The sequence below is a fragment of the Fukomys damarensis genome, unplaced genomic scaffold (assembly GCF_012274545.1).
Source record: "Fukomys damarensis isolate Sample0158 unplaced genomic scaffold, DMR_v1.0_HiC HiC_scaffold_17, whole genome shotgun sequence".
NCBI classification, from domain to species: domain Eukaryota; kingdom Metazoa; phylum Chordata; class Mammalia; order Rodentia; family Bathyergidae; genus Fukomys; species Fukomys damarensis.
Window position 1 is genome coordinate 48,064,345 of NW_022900929.1, and position 18,496 is coordinate 48,082,840.

Sequence of the window (18,496 nt, forward strand, 5' to 3'; positions counted from 1 at the left end):
TTAAGACCCGCCCCTCTCTGGTACCCTAGATCCCAGAGCCTGGGGCTCGGAATGCCAGGTTCTCAGTGGGAAAATCCTGGCACGCCTGCATCTATCTTTTCCATCTTCTGACTTCCAACTTTGCTTTTGTCTTGTGGCATTGAGAGGATCTTCAAGCTGAGGAGGGGGAAGCATAGCACGGCTTGGGGGCCGGTCATTGCAGGAACCTAGACGTCTCACCTGCTTCTTTCTCTCTATTTCCTTCTACCCCCACCCCCATTGACAGAACTGGACTCAGAGGATGCCCCGCCATGCTGCCGCTTGGCCCTGGGGGAGCCCCCTCCCTATGGAGCTGCCCCTATTGGCATTCCCAGGCCTCCGCCCCCTCGACCTGGCATGCACTCACCACCGCCCCGCCCAGCCCCTTCACCTGGCACCTGGGAGAGCCAGCCTGCCCGGTCGGTGAGGCTGGGGGGACCAGGCGGGGGTTCTGGAGGTGCTTCTGGAGGTGGCCGTGTTCTTGAGTGTCCCAGCATCCGCATCACCTCCATCTCTCCTACCCCCGATCCCCCGGCCCCACTAGAAGACAACCCTGACCCTTGGGGGGATGGCTCTCCTAGAGATTACCCCCCACCAGAAGGCTTTGGGGGTTACCGAGAGGCCGGGGCCCAGGGTGGGGGGGCCTTCTTCAGCCCCAGCCCTGGCAGCAGCAGCCTGTCCTCCTGGAGCTTCTTCTCCGATGCCTCGGACGAGGCAGCCCTGTACGCGGCATGCGATGAGGTGGAGTCTGAGCTGAATGAAGCAGCTTCCCGCTTTGGCCTTGGCTCTCCGCTGCCCTCGCCCCGGGCTTCCCCTAGGCCATGGACCCCGGAGGATCCCTGGAGCCTATATGGTCCAAGCCCTGGAGGCCGAGGGCCTGAGGATAGCTGGCTACTCCTCAGTGCACCTGGGCCCACCCCATCCTCTCCCCGGCCTGCCTCTCCTTGTGGCAAGCGGCGCTATTCCAGTTCTGGAACCCCATCTTCAGCTTCCCCGGCCCTGTCCCGTCGAGGCAGCCTGGGGGAAGAGGGGCCTGAGCCACCTCCACCACCTCCATTACCTCTGGCCCGGGACGCTGGCTCCCCTGGCCCCTTTGACTACTCGGGGGCCCCACCAGCTGAGAGCATTCCCCAGAAGACCCGGCGAACTTCAAGCGAGCAGGCAGTGGCCCTGCCTCGAGCTGAGGAGACTGCCCCATGCAATGGGAAGCTGCCTTTGGGAGCAGAGGAGGCTGTGGCTCCTCCCGGGGGTCCCCGGAAGGAGGTGGCCAGCATGGACTACCTGGCAGTGCCGTCTCCCCTTGCTTGGTCCAAGGCTCGGATTGGGGGACACAGCCCCATCTTCAGGTGAGGGTTGCATCTAGCAGCATAGCTCTTTCTAACCCTCTGGGGCAACAGGAGGGTCAAGGGCTAGTTTTAAGAGAGATCTTAGTTCTTGGTGCCATCCACACATTTCGGAATAGAACTATGGGGCTCCTGCTGCTTATCTCATTTTAAGAAGAATTAGTAAAAGTGTACCTCTTCAGAATTTGCAGAAGGGCAACAGATCCCTGTGGGCCAATTAGAAAAAGCTTCCTCCCCACACAATTCTAGGAGGACCAGTTAGGTAAAGGCAGAGGGCAGTTCCTTTAGGGTGTCCCAGAGCCCCAGCTCTGCCCTGTGGCTGAGTGCGGAACTTGGGCTGGATTTTAGCCTTCCTCTCTGATACTTTAGAGGCATGCTAGCTCTATGATCTTATAGGAAATTCCTCTTGTCTAACTCTTAATTTCTAGGGCCTGATGTACTGATTTAAAACCTAACTGCTTATTAAAAAAAAGAAAAACATATATTTGCAAGCCTGCAGTTCTACTCTTTGAACTCCCAAAGAATGCTGCCTATTTCAATAATATTAAACACTGCCGGTGTGGTAGCACTCACCTATAGTTCCAGCACTTGGAAGGCTGAGGCAGGAGGATCACCATAAGTTTGAGGCCAGCCTGGACTACATAGTGAGTTCAAGGCCAGCCTGAACTACATAGCAATACCGTGTTTCAAAACAAACACATAAATAAACAATCTTAAAACCTAGGATGTCAGTCTGAGCTGACTTCATGCAGAAGAAGTTTCTAGAGGAGAGAACAGAGCATACTATAGGGTTTCCATAGGACAAGGTTTTACAGTCTCAGCATCACTGACATCTTCAGCTGGTAATTTGTTTTGTGGGGTGGAACTGGGCATTGTAGCATGGTTTAGCAGCTTCCCTGGCCTCTACTCATTAGGCACTAGGAGTACCCTCTCCACTAGTTGTGACATTAAAAAATGTCTCTAGATATTGACAGATATCACCAAGAGAGGACTGATTACCAGTTGAAATCTGCTGACCTAGGGTATCTGAGAGGGTAACATAGTAAAAGTCACCCCATTTGAGACACCTTAGCACCCTGGAACATTACTTACCCAGCCTCAACTAGTGGAAAAAGAGCTAGCCTGGGAGCAGAAAGCGATCAGCAGGTTCTGTGGGTGGCTGCAGGACTCAGCTTATTTGTAAAACAAAGGGGGATCACTTCTCTTGCCTTTTCTGGTCTGTGGCACTGTGTTGCTCTGCCTGTCCCAACCCCAAACCCTGCCCTCAGAGCTGGGAATAGAGAGTCTCAGGGTGTTGTTAGCTTCACATCCTCATCTCAAGGGGCTCTGTCCCTTTATCTTTCCCTACTTCTGGGCTTTTGGACTACTTCTGTGATTTTCTCTTTCTCCCTACTGATACTCCTCCCTCACAGACTCCGCCTGGTCCTGACTGGGATCAGGCTGCAGATGATCAGTGTTCTTCTCTCCTACCCAGGACTTCTGCTCTGCCCCCTCTGGACTGGCCTCTGCCTAGCCAGTATGAGCAGTTGGAGCTGAGGATCGAGGTACAGCCTAGAGCTCACCACCGGGCTCACTATGAGACAGAAGGCAGTCGAGGAGCTGTCAAAGCTGCTCCTGGTGGCCACCCAGTAGTCAAGGTAAGGGGCAGAGGGCAGGCCTCCTATCCTGTCTCCTTTCCCATCCCAGATCCTTGCAGACGGGCTTTAACTGTACAGAGACCCATGGCACTGCCCTTTCCCACACTCCCTCTCAGCTCTGACCCTGCAGGCCGCCTGGGGGAAGGGCTGAAGTAGGGGGAGGAGGGTGCACTTCAAGGACCCGGATATACTTTCTGCTCTTCTGTCCTCTTACCCCCACTGGACTCATCCCGTGAGAGACCAGCCTCATGTCTACTCTCAAAAAAACGGTGGCCTGCCAGATGTGGGGGAGGGGTTCAGCTGAGGCCAAAGGTTACTGGGAGTTAGGTTTTCTCTATATTGAGTTAGGCCAGTCTCTCTTGGAAGCTCTTCCTCCTTTGCCCAGCCAAGCTTGGGCTTTATTCCAAGAATAACACTGTGAAATCCAGGCCACGTTTTCTCCACAACTGGTACCCAGTCACCCCAGGGAATCCCTTCCAGGATATCCTTTATCTTTCACCATCTCTGCCCCCTGGTGGACTGAAAATCCAGGCATGGATGAAGGAAGAAACTTGGGGCTTTCTCTTAGGTGGCCTCTGTCTCTCTCTGCCAGCTCCTAGGCTACAGTGAGAAGCCACTGACCCTACAGATGTTCATTGGCACTGCAGATGAAAGAAACCTGCGGCCTCATGCCTTCTATCAAGTACACCGTATCACGGGCAAGATGGTGGCTACAGCCAGCTATGAAGCTGTTGTTAGTGGTACCAAAGTGTTGGAGATGACCCTGCTCCCTGAGAACAACATGGCTGCCAAGTAAGTCCCCCCAAGTCTGCCCAAGTTAGGACCAGTAAGGCCCACGCTTCCTCTTTCCAGAAGAGGTAGACATCATCGCTAGGAGCTGGGCAACACCTTGTAAGGCCATCTCTGGATTAGAAAGTTGTCCTTCCAGGCACCCTGAGAAGGTCTTGGGGCTTTGGGTGGAGGGTGGGGCTCCCCTCTTTGGGGGATGTGTCACTATTCCAGCTTCAACTAGGAGGGCTCCCCATCCATTCTTTGCCCTCAGCATTGACTGTGCTGGAATCCTGAAGCTTCGAAATTCAGACATTGAGCTGCGGAAGGGTGAGACGGACATCGGGCGAAAAAACACACGTGTGCGGCTGGTGTTCCGGGTGCACGTACCCCAAGGCGGTGGGAAGGTCATCTCTGTGCAGGCAGCATCAGTGCCCATCGAGTGCTGTGAGCAAAGAGGCTTTGGGCATCCCTGTCTTTTGAAATTCTCTTGTCTGTGTATTTGTCACCCATTTCCTCTGTATAGTGTCCTGTGCCCTGTCTGCCCTGGGTATCCCTAAAGAGTACTTAGCCCTCACTTCCACCATGGATGTGGGAGTGGTAAGGGTGGAGTTCTGTTTGTCTCTGCTACAGACTGTCTCTCTCTGGGCTGCTCCAGAGTGACCCTGTCCCCTAGCTGCCCCTGAGGTGGCCTGTGCACTTGTTTGGGTAACTCCCTGGCCTATCCTGTTCACTCTTTCTGCTCTAGGAGTGGTCCTTTACTGGTTCATGTGAGCTCATGGATGCTATTGGTTTACTTGTATGTCTTTCACTGAAGTGAGTTCCCCCAGGGCCAGTGGCAGTTACTACACAGAGGGTGGGCAGAGGAGGCCGTTTCCTCCATGCTCAGCCCAGCCTGGCCTCTTCCCTGCACTGCTCTGCAGCCCAGCGCTCAGCCCAGGAGCTGCCACAGGTGGAGGCCTACAGTCCCAGCGCTTGTTCTGTGAGGGGAGGTGAAGAATTAGTGCTGACTGGCTCCAACTTCCTGCCAGACTCCAAGGTGGTGTTCATTGAGAGGGGCCCTGGTGAGTAGTCACCTGGGCTGGAGATGGTGGGCAGGAAGAGCTTGGGACTGGCAGATGGAAGAGCTCTGGAACTGTGATAAAACTAGCAAGTTGAGCCTCAGTTTCTTTATCTAATGGGTCAGACAGACTATGTCCCCGTTGCACTGTCTGCCTCCCAGGGGGAGATGGGTATGATAACAATCTAAAATGGTGAGAATGCTGAACAAATATGAGAAATTGGTATCTTGTTTGTTAAAAAGGAGTCAGCCTTGAGGTAAATTTGCCTCATGTAGAAAGGGCATATGAAAAGAAAGGGTGACTCACACTTTCAGTTTGCCGAGGCCCCTCTGAGCTATGGGACATAAGATTGTGAGAGCTTGAAAGGTCCCTCGATGGAACTCTAGGGGCAGAGGAAGGCAACACTGAGGGTTTCTGCTGTGGCAGCCACCTTGCTCACCAGAAGCCCAGCCCCTAGACCCACTGGGCACCCTGGACCATGTCAGAGAGTCCTCAGCAGTTCTGAGTCATGGAACCTGGAGGTTTCACTGCGTTTTTTTCAAACCAGAGCACTTTACCGGCCAGGATTATCGTGGGAGGGTTTCAGAGTTGCTTCTGTCCCTCTAGTCCCTTGCCATTTGCTTTGGCCTTAGATTGCTTTCCTTTACCTTGGGGGCAATTTAGAACCCTGGCTCTTCTATTGGATTGAGTGAACACCCAGCAGACTCTATGTGCCAGACTTCCTATGGACATTTTGAATTTATCCTTGCTCTAGCAGGAGGGGAAATCACAGGGGGCTAGGAGAGGAGGCAGGGATCCTGGAGTTAAGCTGGAGCACTCTGTTTCCCCTGCACAGATGGAAAGCTGCAATGGGAGGAGGAGGCCACAGTGAACCGGTTGCAGAGCAATGAGGTACCAGTGTCCCTGGGGTATCTAGTCCAGGAGTCAGGGTGAGAGAAGTCAAGAAATTTTCCAGCAGCTCCCCTTACCCGTGGAAGTGAATTCCCAAGCTATCTATTCTTTTCGGAAGGAGTCTCTGGAAGCAGGTTCATCTCACAAGGAGCTTTACTCCTTAGTGAAAGGAGAAAGCTGGGAGGTCAGGTGCGGGTCTTGGGAAGTTCTGGGCCGACCTCCACGCCCTGAAGGCTCCCTACATCATCCTTTGCTTTTCTCCAGGTGACACTGACCCTGACTGTCCCCGAGTACAGCAACAAGCGAGTGTCCCGGCCAGTCCAGGTCTACTTTTATGTCTCCAATGGACGGAGGAAGCGCAGTCCTACCCAGAGTTTCAAGTTCCTGCCTGGTGCGCCTAAGACAGCCTGTCATGAGGGTAGAGGAGTATGGGGAGTAGAAGCTGGGCAGAGGGGTGCAGTGCCCATCACGAGGGGCAGAGATGGCTGGAAAATGTGCAGTGGGGATGTTGCCAGACTCTCACCAGTGTGCCCTTCTGCTTTCCCCATCTTTCCAGTGATCTTCAAGGAGGAGCCCCTACCTGACTCATCTCTCCGGGGCTTCCCTTCAGCATCGGGACCCCCCTTCGGCACTGACATGGACTTCTCACCACCGAGGCCCCCCTACCCTTCCTATCCCCATGAAGACCCTGCTTATGAAACCCCTTACCTGTCAGAAGGCTTTGGCTACGGCACACCCCCTCTGTATCCCCAGACCGGGCCCCCACCGTCCTACAGACCAGGCCTGCGTATGTTCCCCGAAACTGGGGATACCACGGGTTGTGTCCGCCCGCCTCCAGTCTCCTTCCTTCCCCGCCCCTTCCCTAGTGACCTGTATGGAGAACGGGGCTCCTCTTTTCCACTAGGGATTCCATTCCCTCCTCCAGCCCCCTTTCGGTCTCCACTACCGTCATCCCCACCACTCGAAGGCCCCTTCCCTCCCCAGAGTAGTGTTCCTCCCTTACCTACTGAGGGGTACAATGAGGTAGGGCCTGGATACGGCCCTGGGGAAGGGGCCCCGGAGCAGGAGAAATCCAGGGGTGGCTACAGCAGCGGCTTCCGAGACAGTGTCCCTATCCAGGGTATCACGCTGGAGGAAGGTGGGTGTGGACTGGGGCTGTGCATGTGAGTGGGTGCGAGACAATGCGCTGCATGTTTACTGAGGGCTAGAGTTTGGCTTCTCAGAGACTGGGCATCCTTGGTCTCTCAGGGCCGGTTGGAGGATCCTGGCAGCAAGGCCGTGGTGCATGTGGCCACCTGAATTTAGTTAATTTAATTTGGAAGTATGCATGGGGTACCTGCCCCAGTTTTTGTCCTGCTTCTGCCCTCTGCTCAAATCACAAAATCTCAAGCTAGAAGTACTTTCAAGGTCATTGCACCCAGCTCTCTGAATTTGCAGATCCACATATTGAATTTCAGAGAGGGGCAGTGGCTTGTTGAGGTCCTCATACACACATTCCCCCTCCTCAGTGTCCCCTTGGCATAAGTTTCTGTGGTCAGCATTGATGATGAGAAGCCTTCCCGTTTTGCCTCTTCTTTCTCTCAATGGCTACACCCACATTTGATGCTCCTGATCCTGATTGCCCCAACATTGCAGGCCAAGCCAGGAAGAACAGGCTGGGAGGGGGCCCTGGGAGCCCATGTGGATAGAGTTGGGCAAGATTTGGTTAGGAGCAGGTGTCAAGGCACATTGGGGAAACTGAGGCCCAGTGAAAGAGGAGTCTAGATGTGTCCTAGACCAAGTCCTGCCTGGAATGGAATGGGGGTCTCTGGAAAAGGAGGGGACCTGCTCTTAGCTTAGTCTCTCAACTGCTCCTCCTTTACAGTGAGTGAGATCATTGTCCGAGACCTGAGTGGCTTTCCTGCACCTCCTGGAGAAGAGCCTCCTGCCTGAACTGCTGCTGGCAACCCTAGCCACGGCCTCAACCCTGCCTTCGTGGGCTCCTTCTTGGGGTGCAAGCTCCAGAAGCTTGGGCCCGTCTCCCATTTCTCTTTGCTCAGCTTCTGCCCGTCTCTCTGACTCCCCTCCCCCAGCTAAGGTGTGGCCCCTGGGCCTGGTGCTGCTTTGAAGGGCCAGGGAAGGGAGAGTGTGGAAGAGAGGAGGTGGGGGTGGAGACTGAGGCTGAGCGCCAGAACTGACCAGGGCGAAGACAATGTCCAGACTGTGTGCGGGCTATGGTGCCGGGAGGCCGGGGACAAGTTGATGGGTAATAAACTGGTCACTCATTAGTACTTCAGGCTCCAGAGCTCTTTGGAGAGAGGGGTGGTACAGCTTACTCATGCCCTGGACCAAGGAGGCTGGAAGTTGGAAGGAGGTAAAGTATGGCTGGGAAAATCGCAGCCCAAGGAGCTTCTTAGTGGAGGGGGGTGGGGGAGCATGGGTCCAGAGGGTTCCTGACTCAGGCTAGGACTTGAGTAGTCTTCTCCACTCTTTTCTTTCTTGGGGTTCAGGTTCCTTTAGGAGTTTTGGGATGGGGCTTAGGAATCTGTTTTTTCAAGTTTCTTTGTCTTACAGTGAATCTGATTCATAACTAAGGTGCAGAAACACTAGTCTAGTTACTCTCTGATTTATGGAGGAAGAATCTGGGTTCAGAGAGGGACAAGGGCTTGCTCAAGGTCACATAGCTAATCAGCAGCCGATGAATGGTGCACTCCTGGCTTTCTGCCTCCAGCTGTGTATTCACACTTGCACAGCCTGACCCAGGAGGCTCAGGGCTGGAGGCTCATTCCTGAATAAGGGAGAGGATGACGAAGAGCTGGCAAGGATCTACGCACACTGTGGAGTCTCCTACTTCTGGAGACCTTGAAGACATCCCGGAACGATGTGTGCTTCAGAGGTGACTGAGGGAAGCCAGACAGTCTCCTCTGCAGCAGCTCTGAGACTCAGCATTGTATGGGTTCCTGACTTGTCCTGTAGATGTACCCCTGCTGGTGTCTAGGTAGCTGGTGCCTCATTATTGACTGGCCCAGGCTGGAAAGCTGCTCTGTCCTCTGTCTTGATGGCTGGTGAGCTGGGAAAAGTCAGCTGTATTTGCCCACTCATGAGGAGCCTGGCCCAGGCAGCAGGCACTGAGCATGGCCAGCTTCACTGCCCAGTTCCCCTGCAGGGGATGTAACCAGAAGACTTTCAGAGTCAGTACTGGGGACACTCGCCTCACTTCAAAGTAGACAGAGATTCTCTATGCCCAGTGAATCCAGACAGTCCTGGCAATTTCCAGGAGGACTCAGGTGAGTGTGATGGAAGTTGGCTGTGGACTGGTGGACAAGAGAATCAGGGTGATCGTGTCCTGCTGCTGTCTTATAATGAAGTTCCTTTATTTCTCTGACAAACTGTTGCAAACCAAAGTGACATCAAGTGATCAGCTCAGCAGGCCTTGGTGGCTTTTCAAAGGTCCCCTCCAGCCAGAGTCATTACCCTATAATCTTCATGTCAGAGGGGGGTCACAGGACACGTGTGTCACATCTAGCATTCTTCATCTCCATCCTCAAGATTTCTGACAGCGTGTGTCAGTTTCTGTGAGAATGAAAAGTTGTCACAATGGGGAACCATTTAGTTTTCTGCTAGGGCATTGCCATTCACATGATGTCAAACATTTATTGAGCAGCCCTCTCCTAGCCCCCTGGGGCAACAGTAAGTAGGCTCATTAGAGTTCAACAATTCAACTCAGTAAATGTTTCCTGTACAGAGAATACTATCAAACCCTGGGTTAGGGAGTATAATGCTTTTTATACAGGTTGTAGAGGGAACAGAGCACAGAGGCTGTTCATTCAGTTGGGGAGGTTTAAAAGACTTCTAAATTGTGATATGAAGAATGACTAAGAGTTGATTAGGCTAAGACTAGGGAAAAGATAGGCCAGGCAGTATGACCAGAACAGGCGAAGCCCTGGAGGACGAGGCAGGTGGGGAAGGATGACAGATCTCAAGGGCTTGGCATGCGTGGAGAATGAAGAAAGGCTTAGCTTGGGGTGGGGAGGAGGATACATTCTGGGAGTGGGGGTTATAAGGAATGCCTGAAGGAGGAAGTAGGGCTGGATTCTGAAGGGTCTTCAGCCTGCTGGGGAATGTAGTTATCATGGGTGTTGTGAACTTTCCTATTAGGCCCTGAGGTTTTAAACTGGGAACGATACAGTGGATCCGCCATGAAAATTTTTCCCCATACTGTGCCCACATCTACTTCCTTGTGTCTGCTCTTCCAGGGGCTTGATTTGCCCGATGGAGAGATGGAGAGATGGAGATGTGGGCTGGCCTCCAAGGCCTTTGCAAGTTGTTGTTCTGGTACTCTAGAACCACTGTCTCTTCCCAGGAACCACACAGACATGCAGTTCCCTGATGCTATAGTTGAAGAGAGGAGGCTGGGTCTCCCCCTGGAACTAGAGAAGACTTCTTGGCCAGAGTTACTAAAAAGTGCGGATCTGAGGATTATTTGCATTTGAATTACTGGGGAGGTTTGGGAGCTTTTGTTTTTCACTTTTAATTCAGACTCCTAGGTGACTTTGATCTACTCAGTTTCATTCTGGATGAGCAGAGCCCAGGTATCTTCATTTTAAAGCACTGTAGGTGATTGGTCTGCATAGGAAAGTTTAGAAACTAGAGTCATCTGCCAGCTAAGTGTCAGGCTCTGAAATACCTTTTCTGCCCCTTTCTCCAAAACTTATCTGGGCTTTCACCTGGAAAAGTAGAACTGGGGGAGGAAGGGTGCACACATTCCTCACCTGGCTCTGTCTTGCTATTTAGGTCATCTAAGGATGTTCTCAGACATATCCTGGAGCCTGAGTACTCACTTAGCCCACAGCTGCTTGTGGAACTTATTGAGTCTTCTCTGGGTACGACTCTGGGCTTCCAAGATGGCGCTTGATTATCAACTTTGTGTGTGATCTCCGATATGTCACCAGACCCAATGGGCTGCTAGATAGATTCCTCATCTGTCAATGTTTATTGAGCTCTTGCTATGTTATGACCTCCGTGAGAGGTACTGGAGACAAAGTAGTGGATGAGAAAAACATCATTCCTTTCCTGTTGGAGCTTGAAGTTTAACAGACACTTTCAGAATGTCAGGGAAGTACTGGGAACGTTGAGATCTCAGAGAAGGGGCACTTAACAAGCTATCTCCTGTTGCTTGTGTATAGTAATGGTAGATGATTGTGTTGTGTGATAACTTGTTGGATATATCCCTTATAGTGAGGAACACGATGTGCTCTGAGAAAACCAGATATTCCTAATGTCAGTATCCTGACATAAAGAGCTTCCAGGGCCAGGAATGTAGGTTTGTTACTCAATCCTTGGGTAGAGATGAAAGGAATGTCTCTCTATGTTCTCTCGCAGGCCTGCATCTGAGAAATCTGGATAGGCCTGAGTGCATCCAAGCAGCCTATACCACTGTAAGGCAGGAAGCAAGGGACCAAGGTTGGGCAAGGTGACAGTTTGTGGCTGGGAGGAAATTCACTTTTGTGTTCTACAGGGTTATTACTTCTAGTCCTTTCTGAGTGTCTTCACTTGCTAGGCTTGCTCTATCAAAGCACCACACACTGGGTGGATTAAACAAACAGACATTTATTGTCTTAGTTCAGGACACCCGAAGTATGAAACCAAGCTGTTGGCAGGGTAGGTTTCTTCTGGAGGTTCTGAGAGAGAATTTGTTCCATGCCTGTCTCCTAGCTTCTGATGCTTGTTGGCAATTCTTTGTGTTCCTTGGCTTGCAAAAGCATCAATCACATCTTGCCTCTGATGTCACATGGCACTCTTCCCTGTCTCTCTTCCAAGTTTCTGTGTCCACATCTCCTTCTCTTCACTCATTGGATTTAGGGCTCTAATGTAGTATGACCTCATCTTAACATGAATGCATCTCTAAGGACCCTGTTCCCAAAGAGGTCATATGCGCAGGTATTGTGCATTAGGGCTTGAACACGACTCTTTTGGGACTCAGAACAAGCCATTGCAGTGAATGTCTTGCAAAGTGTTATCAATCATTCTAATATCAGTTAAGTAAAGATGCCATGTTTGGGTTCAAGTCATGTGAAAGGGAGAGTATTGTCCTCTGACCCCAGCTTGGTACAAATCTTGTGAGAGTTTCAAAGGAAAAGTGGCTTCGGAGGAAGGAAGACTAAGAATTTTAAGACTGATTCCTTAAGAGATCCTCCCTCTCCTGCTGTCTTTGGACAATCTTGGTGTTATTTTCTTTGAGATGCTGGTTGATTATAGGTTTACTTTTCCAAACTACATTTCCATACTGGAGTTAACAAGATGAAAGAGGAGTGAGCCATTAAAGAGGATGGGGATTCTCAGAGACCATTTATATATTAGAGGGAAGAATCTCCAGTAAATAAATCCCTGTTTAATTACTGTTAAATTACTGTCTAATACAGTGTTTCCCAAATTTACTTAATTGTGTGGTTCTTTTTTTGTAAGACAATATTTATTAATTATATACTGTTGTGTGACATATTGCCCCAAAACTAAGTGATTTAAAACAACAATAAAAAGTTATCTCTCACAGTTTCTGGGAGTCAGAAATTTGGTGTAGCTTGGCTGAGCAGCTTTGTCTTGGAGTCTTTCATGAGGCCTCAGTCATCTAAAGGTTTTGCTGGGTCCATTTTCCAGTGGTTTATTCTCATGGCTGGCAAGCTGGTACTGGCTGTTGGCAGGAGGACTCAGTTCTTCATCTCCTGGACCTGTCCATGAGGCTGCTTGAATATCTTCATGCCAAAGCAGTTGGCTTCCCCCACATAAACACTCCAAGAAGCCACAGTGGAAAGTTTATAACTTAGACTTGGAAGCTACACAGTCACCTCATCACACTCTGTTGGTCACATAGACCATCCCTAATTCAATGGGCGAACACTTATAGCTGAGGGTAAGTTTGGAAACTAAAGTGCTACACATATGAATTCATTCAGCAAATAGCTGGTATGCTTTATATGGCAAGCATTGTTCTAAACACTGAATATACAGCAATAAACCCACCATATTGCTCATGGAGCATTCTTGTGACACCTTACTCAATATCTTCTTGAGACAATCCGGGAAATGCTGCTTCACAGGGATTTAGAGAAGGAGATGAGGATTATGAAAATAGGATGAGAAATGCTAAGATGGAGGAATTTACATTACCACGGACACCCAGGCTTCTGACCTAGGCTTGGGGGACAGTCAATGATGAGTTCTAGGAATAAATGACATGTGGAGCAAGCCAAGCAAAAAGGAGAATGGGGTTGAGGAAAGAGTGTTGCAGGCAGAAAGACAGTACGTACAATACCCCAGAGTTTGATATAGTTGGGGAATTGAAAAATTTAAGTAAGATAGGAGATGTGTGCATGTGTGTGTGTGTGTGTGTGTGCGTGTGTGTGTGTGTGTGTGTGTGTGTGTGTAGCATGAGGAGAGGTGGAAAATGTTGAAAGATGAGGTTAGATTTCATGACAGACTGTGGAAGGGAAAAGACACGTAGGAGTCAGTGGTAGTGTCCACGTTTCTAGTTAGGGCAATACATGGGCAGGTAGAGGGAGGCCGTTGTCAGTCACAGTGATAATAGGAGGGAGAAGAATAGATGCGGATTACAGAGGTTTAGGTTGGGTATAAGATGAAGCTGTCTGTCCACACTGAACATCAGCTGAATGTGGGTTGCTGTGAATGTGTTATAGGTTATCAAATCTGCAGCTACTTTACAGGTATACAAGTATTGAACAAATAAATTGTAGCTAATGGGAGACATTCTTCTCACTGTCAGGACATCAGGACCTGACACTCAGGAGAGAGAGCTGCAGACATCATATATATAGAGAAAGCAGCTGAGTGCATAGGAGATCACCTAAGATAACCCAGAGGATGAGGAGGAAGCTCAAGGCACTGCCATGAGGAGGAGACATATTTAAGGAATGGCCAGAGAAAGAAGATACTGCCAAAGAGGACAGGTTATCTAGAGAGGCAGGATGAAAACCAGGAGAGTGTGGGTTCTGAGAAATGAGGGAAGGCAGCATGTCAGGAAGGAGGGAGACGTAAAAAAGATGATTAGTCGTGTTGGACTTTGGTGAGGGTTTTCCAATTGCAGGTGAGAATAGAGTGTGACAGGTAATTGGAATGTGAGGAAATTGAGACTCCTAAAGAAGAACTTTTAAAAAGAAAATTGGTTCCTGGAAACATTTGTAGAGTCGTTTTTGGACATTAAGGCGTGGTTAAATAAGTTATTACAATCAGTATGAAGGAATATTGATTATCCAGCTACTCAAAATGATGATGTTCTCTCAGATCAAATACCTGAACTGGATTTAATGTCCACAAACTGGGTTCCTCCTATAGTGAGGATCACTGGTTTGTCTTGGAGTGTACTGTACACTCTGGCAACTTACCTCAGGCTTGTGGAGCCTGGCTCCTCTCCTCAGGTTGGGGTGGCACCACTGCAACTTGCTTACCATTTTTCTCTGCATTGCATTTCTGATTTTCCACACAGCTTATGTATTTCTGACACTTCTTTGTTGGTTTTCCAAGTTTTTCCTATACTTCTGCTCAGTGGATTTTTTGGGCAGTATTGGGAATCAGAATCTAGGGGTGCTTTATCAGTGAACTACATCCCTAGACTTTTCAATTATTATTATTGATTTTTACTTTTGAGGTAAGGTCTCACTAAGTTACACAGGCAGGATTTGAACTTGTGATCCTTCTGCCTCTGCCTCCCTCAGTGTTGGGATTACAGGTGTGCCCCACCATGCTCAGCTATACAGGATTCTTTTTTTTTCTTTTTATTGAGTTTATTGGTACAATCCAGATATACAATACAGTTGCATTCATCATTGGAATTCTGTACCTTTACATAATAGGTCTTGATTCTCATTTTTCCCCCTTGTCCCTGCCCTCCCTTCACCCCCTCCTCCCCTCCCCATTTACAAACACGTTATTTCCATTTTTTCAGTTTCTCATATTTTTTTCCTCTCCCTTATTACCTTTCCTCCCAGCCTTCCCACTTTCCCTACACCTTTAGCCCTTTACTTCCTATTTCACATTATTAATTATCTCATTAGGATCCTGTGTACTATTATAGTTTTTCACACCAAAGAAACTATTCGGTATTTCAGTTAAATAAATCTCTGTATGAACATTAAAAATAGGGAATCCTAAAATAAAACTAAAAAGGAAAGTAAAAGAGAAAAGGCAATGATGTAACATTAAAATAATCCTTAATTCTGGAGATGAAAATGGTCCCTGAACATATTTAAATTGCTTCTTGCTCTTATAGTCTTATCTTATTCTTTTTTTTCATTATTTAGAGAATACTTTATTAGTTTCTGTAATCAAACCCACGTAGATATGACCTTACATATTTAGTATGATGTGTTACCCCTATACAGGATTCTAATATCTCCTTTAATGTCCCAAATATCTCACTTGCAGAGTCACTAAAAGGCTACTTTCATTCTGCCATCTTGCTCCAACTAGACTCTAAAATAATGTTGTTTATCGAACAAGTAGCCTGGTTTCTTTCCATAAAAAATTCTCATTTCAAAAATAAGAGGAAAGAAAGAGATGGAAAAGGAACTCTATATGTTAAAACATGCTTAAAGGATATATCAGTAGTTTAGCTGTTTCTTATAACATTAAACACAGACTTACCATATAACACCATCAGCAATGGCTTCTTTACATATTTTCTCCAGTGAATAAAAAATTTAGGTCCACACAAAATCCCTTTCTCAGATGTTTACAGTTTTATTCCATGATGAATAAATGCAGAAATAAGTACAGTATAGATACGTTGTGTTTAGATGGTGAGTAAATATACCTGTGTTTGCTAGGTTTGTCTGCTAAGGGCCTGAAAGAAGTAACACTCCATTAGTAACAAGCACACAGTATCCAGACCTTGGCTTCTAAATACCATTTTCTAATAAAAGGAACTAGTATTCCTTGAGCAAATGCTTAATTCTTGAGCCTGAGCCATGCTAGAATTTGGATATGGTTCAAGTGTGTTCCCCCAAAGCTCATGTGTTAGAGACTTGGCCCTCAGGCTGGCAATGTAGAGGTGATGTGGAGCCTTTAGGGGCTGGGCCCAGTGCTAGGAGGGCCTCAGGTCAATGGGAGTGGGGTGGGGCCAGTGCTCCCCTGATGAGAATGTGGAACCTCAGCCTTTCTGACTTCTTGTTTTGAGATGTGGCTCCTCCTTCTCTCAGCTGTGCTCTCCCGCACCATGAAGTCCCTACCAGAGGCTGAACCAGTGTCCCCTCTTCTCCCCAGTTGATCTTGGACCTTAGTTTACTTCTGGTATTTCATAGTAACAAAAAATGGACTAATACAGGCAGAGAATGTACAATACTGGCACTTAAAGTAAGGAAGCAAGTAAGGAAGTTTTAAAAAAAGGAAAAAGGAGGGGTGAAGCATATCAGAAGGACACAGGAGCCAACCTGGAAGAGTCCCAGGGGCCAAAGCCTAGGCAATTATAGCAGAGTAATAAATAACGATGACATTGAGTTATAACCCTGTTTTACTTACTTTTCTCTTGTTGCTGAGACAAAGTACCTGACACCCAAAGTTAAAGAGGGCAAGGTTTATTTTGCTCGCAGTTTGTAGAGGTTTCAGTCCATAATTGGCTGGCTCCAAGGCAGGGACAGCAAACAGGCATCACAGAGGAGAAAAAACATGGCACACATAAAGTAGCAAAAGCAACAAGAAACCTTAACTGCTTTTCCCTCCCCCTTTTATCTTATTCAGGCTACAGAGGGTGGGTAGCACTCATGTCCTTAATTCTAGTGCCCTTGGGGCTAGCCCCCCCATGAATCAATCACACACTCTAGATTCAGCCACCCCCAAAATAGCCTATGACCACATGAGGCTCTGGGGGTCCAGACATAAACCATAACAAACCCCAAGAATAAAATACATATTTATGAATCCACACTGATATAAATAAATGGTTAAGTAAATAACTAAATGGGAGAGAAGGGACAGATCTTCCTTGCAGAAGAATTCTAGTTACTAAATGTAGAAAGAATGAAGGAACTAAAATATCATCATCAGGGCTGGGGATTTAGCTCAGTGGTTCCACGGCCTGCCTCGCAATCACAAGGTCCCAAGTTCAATCCCCTGGTAGCAATGTAAAATAAAATAAAATAAAACATTGCCATCAGGTTATCATAATCATAATTGCTATAGGCAAGGCTTGTTAATGAAAACTAAAATCTGTAGATAAAACTTTAAACGTATTTGCAAGGCCTTCAAGTGTCTGTCTCTAAATACACTAACTACCATGGTGATTTTATCACACTGTCAAAATACTCTGAAACCTCTTCCTCTAGGAGGTGAAGCTTAATGTCCCTTGCCTTGAGTGTGTTCTGAACATAGTGATTTGCTTCTGATAAGTAGAGTATGGAAAGGGGAAAATAGCAATTTTGGTACAGAAACATCACAAACATCACCTTAACCAAACATCACCAGCAATAAGTCCCATTGACATCGCATACCTCCTGATATACTGCAATGAGAAGGGCACTCACCTCTGTGGTACTTATCCCCAAATCCATCCATCTATTCATGAGGAAATTGCAGGCAAATCCAAGTTGGGGGACATTCTACAAAATACCTACTGAGCCAGTTGTGGTGGTACACGCCTGTAAACCCAACACTCTGGGGGCCTGAGGCAGGAGGATCACGAGTTTGAGCCCAGCCTGGGTAACTTAGTGACTTAGCAAGACCCTTTCTCAAAATAAAAAAATACAAAACAAGGCTGGGGATGAGCTCAGTATGAAGGGCCTGAGTTCAATCCCCAGTATTGCAAAAACATTAGAAAACAAAACATGCAAAAAACAACAGCATTAAAAAACAAAACAAAAACCAAAACCTAACCATGCATATTAAAAAAGTTTAGATTTTAGTTTTTTTCTTAATGTAGAAAAATACAGGTATATGTCTATATTTTAATAAGTAGCTAGAAAGGGAGAGAACCTGAGGCTCCTGAAGAGGGAAGAGGAACCCATTTGACAGTCTTTTGTTTTTAACTTTTGGAAAGGCATCCCTGTGTCTGCAGCACAAAGACCTAGTCTGTAAGAGGTGTGGCCCAGCATTCATTTGGATGTGTCGCCGGCATTTGCTTTGGATGGAACTTTGCAATGGACAGTTATTCTCCTTGGTTTCTTGCCTTCCTTCCAGTCAGGCAGGTGCTTGTCCAGGGTGGAGAATCTGGAGGAGACCCTTCTCTTCTCACTGACACTTGACTCAGCCTCACATATTCTTCTTGGCGGTGCCCTAGGGTGGTATCACCCCTTTCTTTGGACTGCCCCAGAGGTTATTGACCACAAGTGCTGGCAAGGTGACTGACAGGTGGCAACTGTAACAGGGTGTATGAGGGGTCCATAGGCAGGGGGCAGAGAGATGCATCTGACACAGGATAGAAAAAGAAATGCTCTGATTCTGTGTAAACTTTATATATCATGTCCTGCATTTTCTGACAATTCCCTCCTTTTTAGGATCATTGGTCATTTGGCCCTTCATAATCATAGGTTTGCATCATTTATTGTATTTTTAAGGAATGGTCCTAAGGAGCAGAGACAGTGTTTATGACTTTTTGTACCTCCTTGTGCAGTGAATCATAAAAGCAGCCATTGTAGGCTGAGGATGTACCTCAGTTGTGAAGTGCTTGCCTAACACACAGAAGGCCCTGGATTTGGTCCCCCAAACTGCTAAACAAACAAACAAACACAAGTCTCTAATGGTGTGATGTGTAATAGACAAGTGCTTTGTAGGTTTTAACTCCTTCATTTGCTGC

The 18,496-nt window shown here is 48.0% G+C and overlaps 1 protein-coding gene across 1 annotated transcript; it reads left to right on the plus strand.

Annotated features, from left to right (window-relative positions):
* The first annotated feature begins 250 nt into the window (after nucleotides 1-250).
* Nfatc4 (nuclear factor of activated T cells 4) lies at nucleotides 251-12,200 on the plus strand. The gene is made up of 9 exons (XM_010626959.2): nucleotides 251-1,364; nucleotides 2,836-2,998; nucleotides 3,591-3,790; nucleotides 4,041-4,213; nucleotides 4,690-4,830; nucleotides 5,663-5,718; nucleotides 5,983-6,109; nucleotides 6,275-6,856; nucleotides 7,583-12,200. The coding sequence occupies exons 1-9, from the start codon at nucleotides 376-378 to the stop codon at nucleotides 7,648-7,650; spliced, it is 2,499 nt and encodes an 832-aa protein (XP_010625261.1). The 5' UTR covers nucleotides 251-375; the 3' UTR covers nucleotides 7,651-12,200.
* The last annotated feature ends 6,296 nt before the right edge of the window (nucleotides 12,201-18,496 follow it).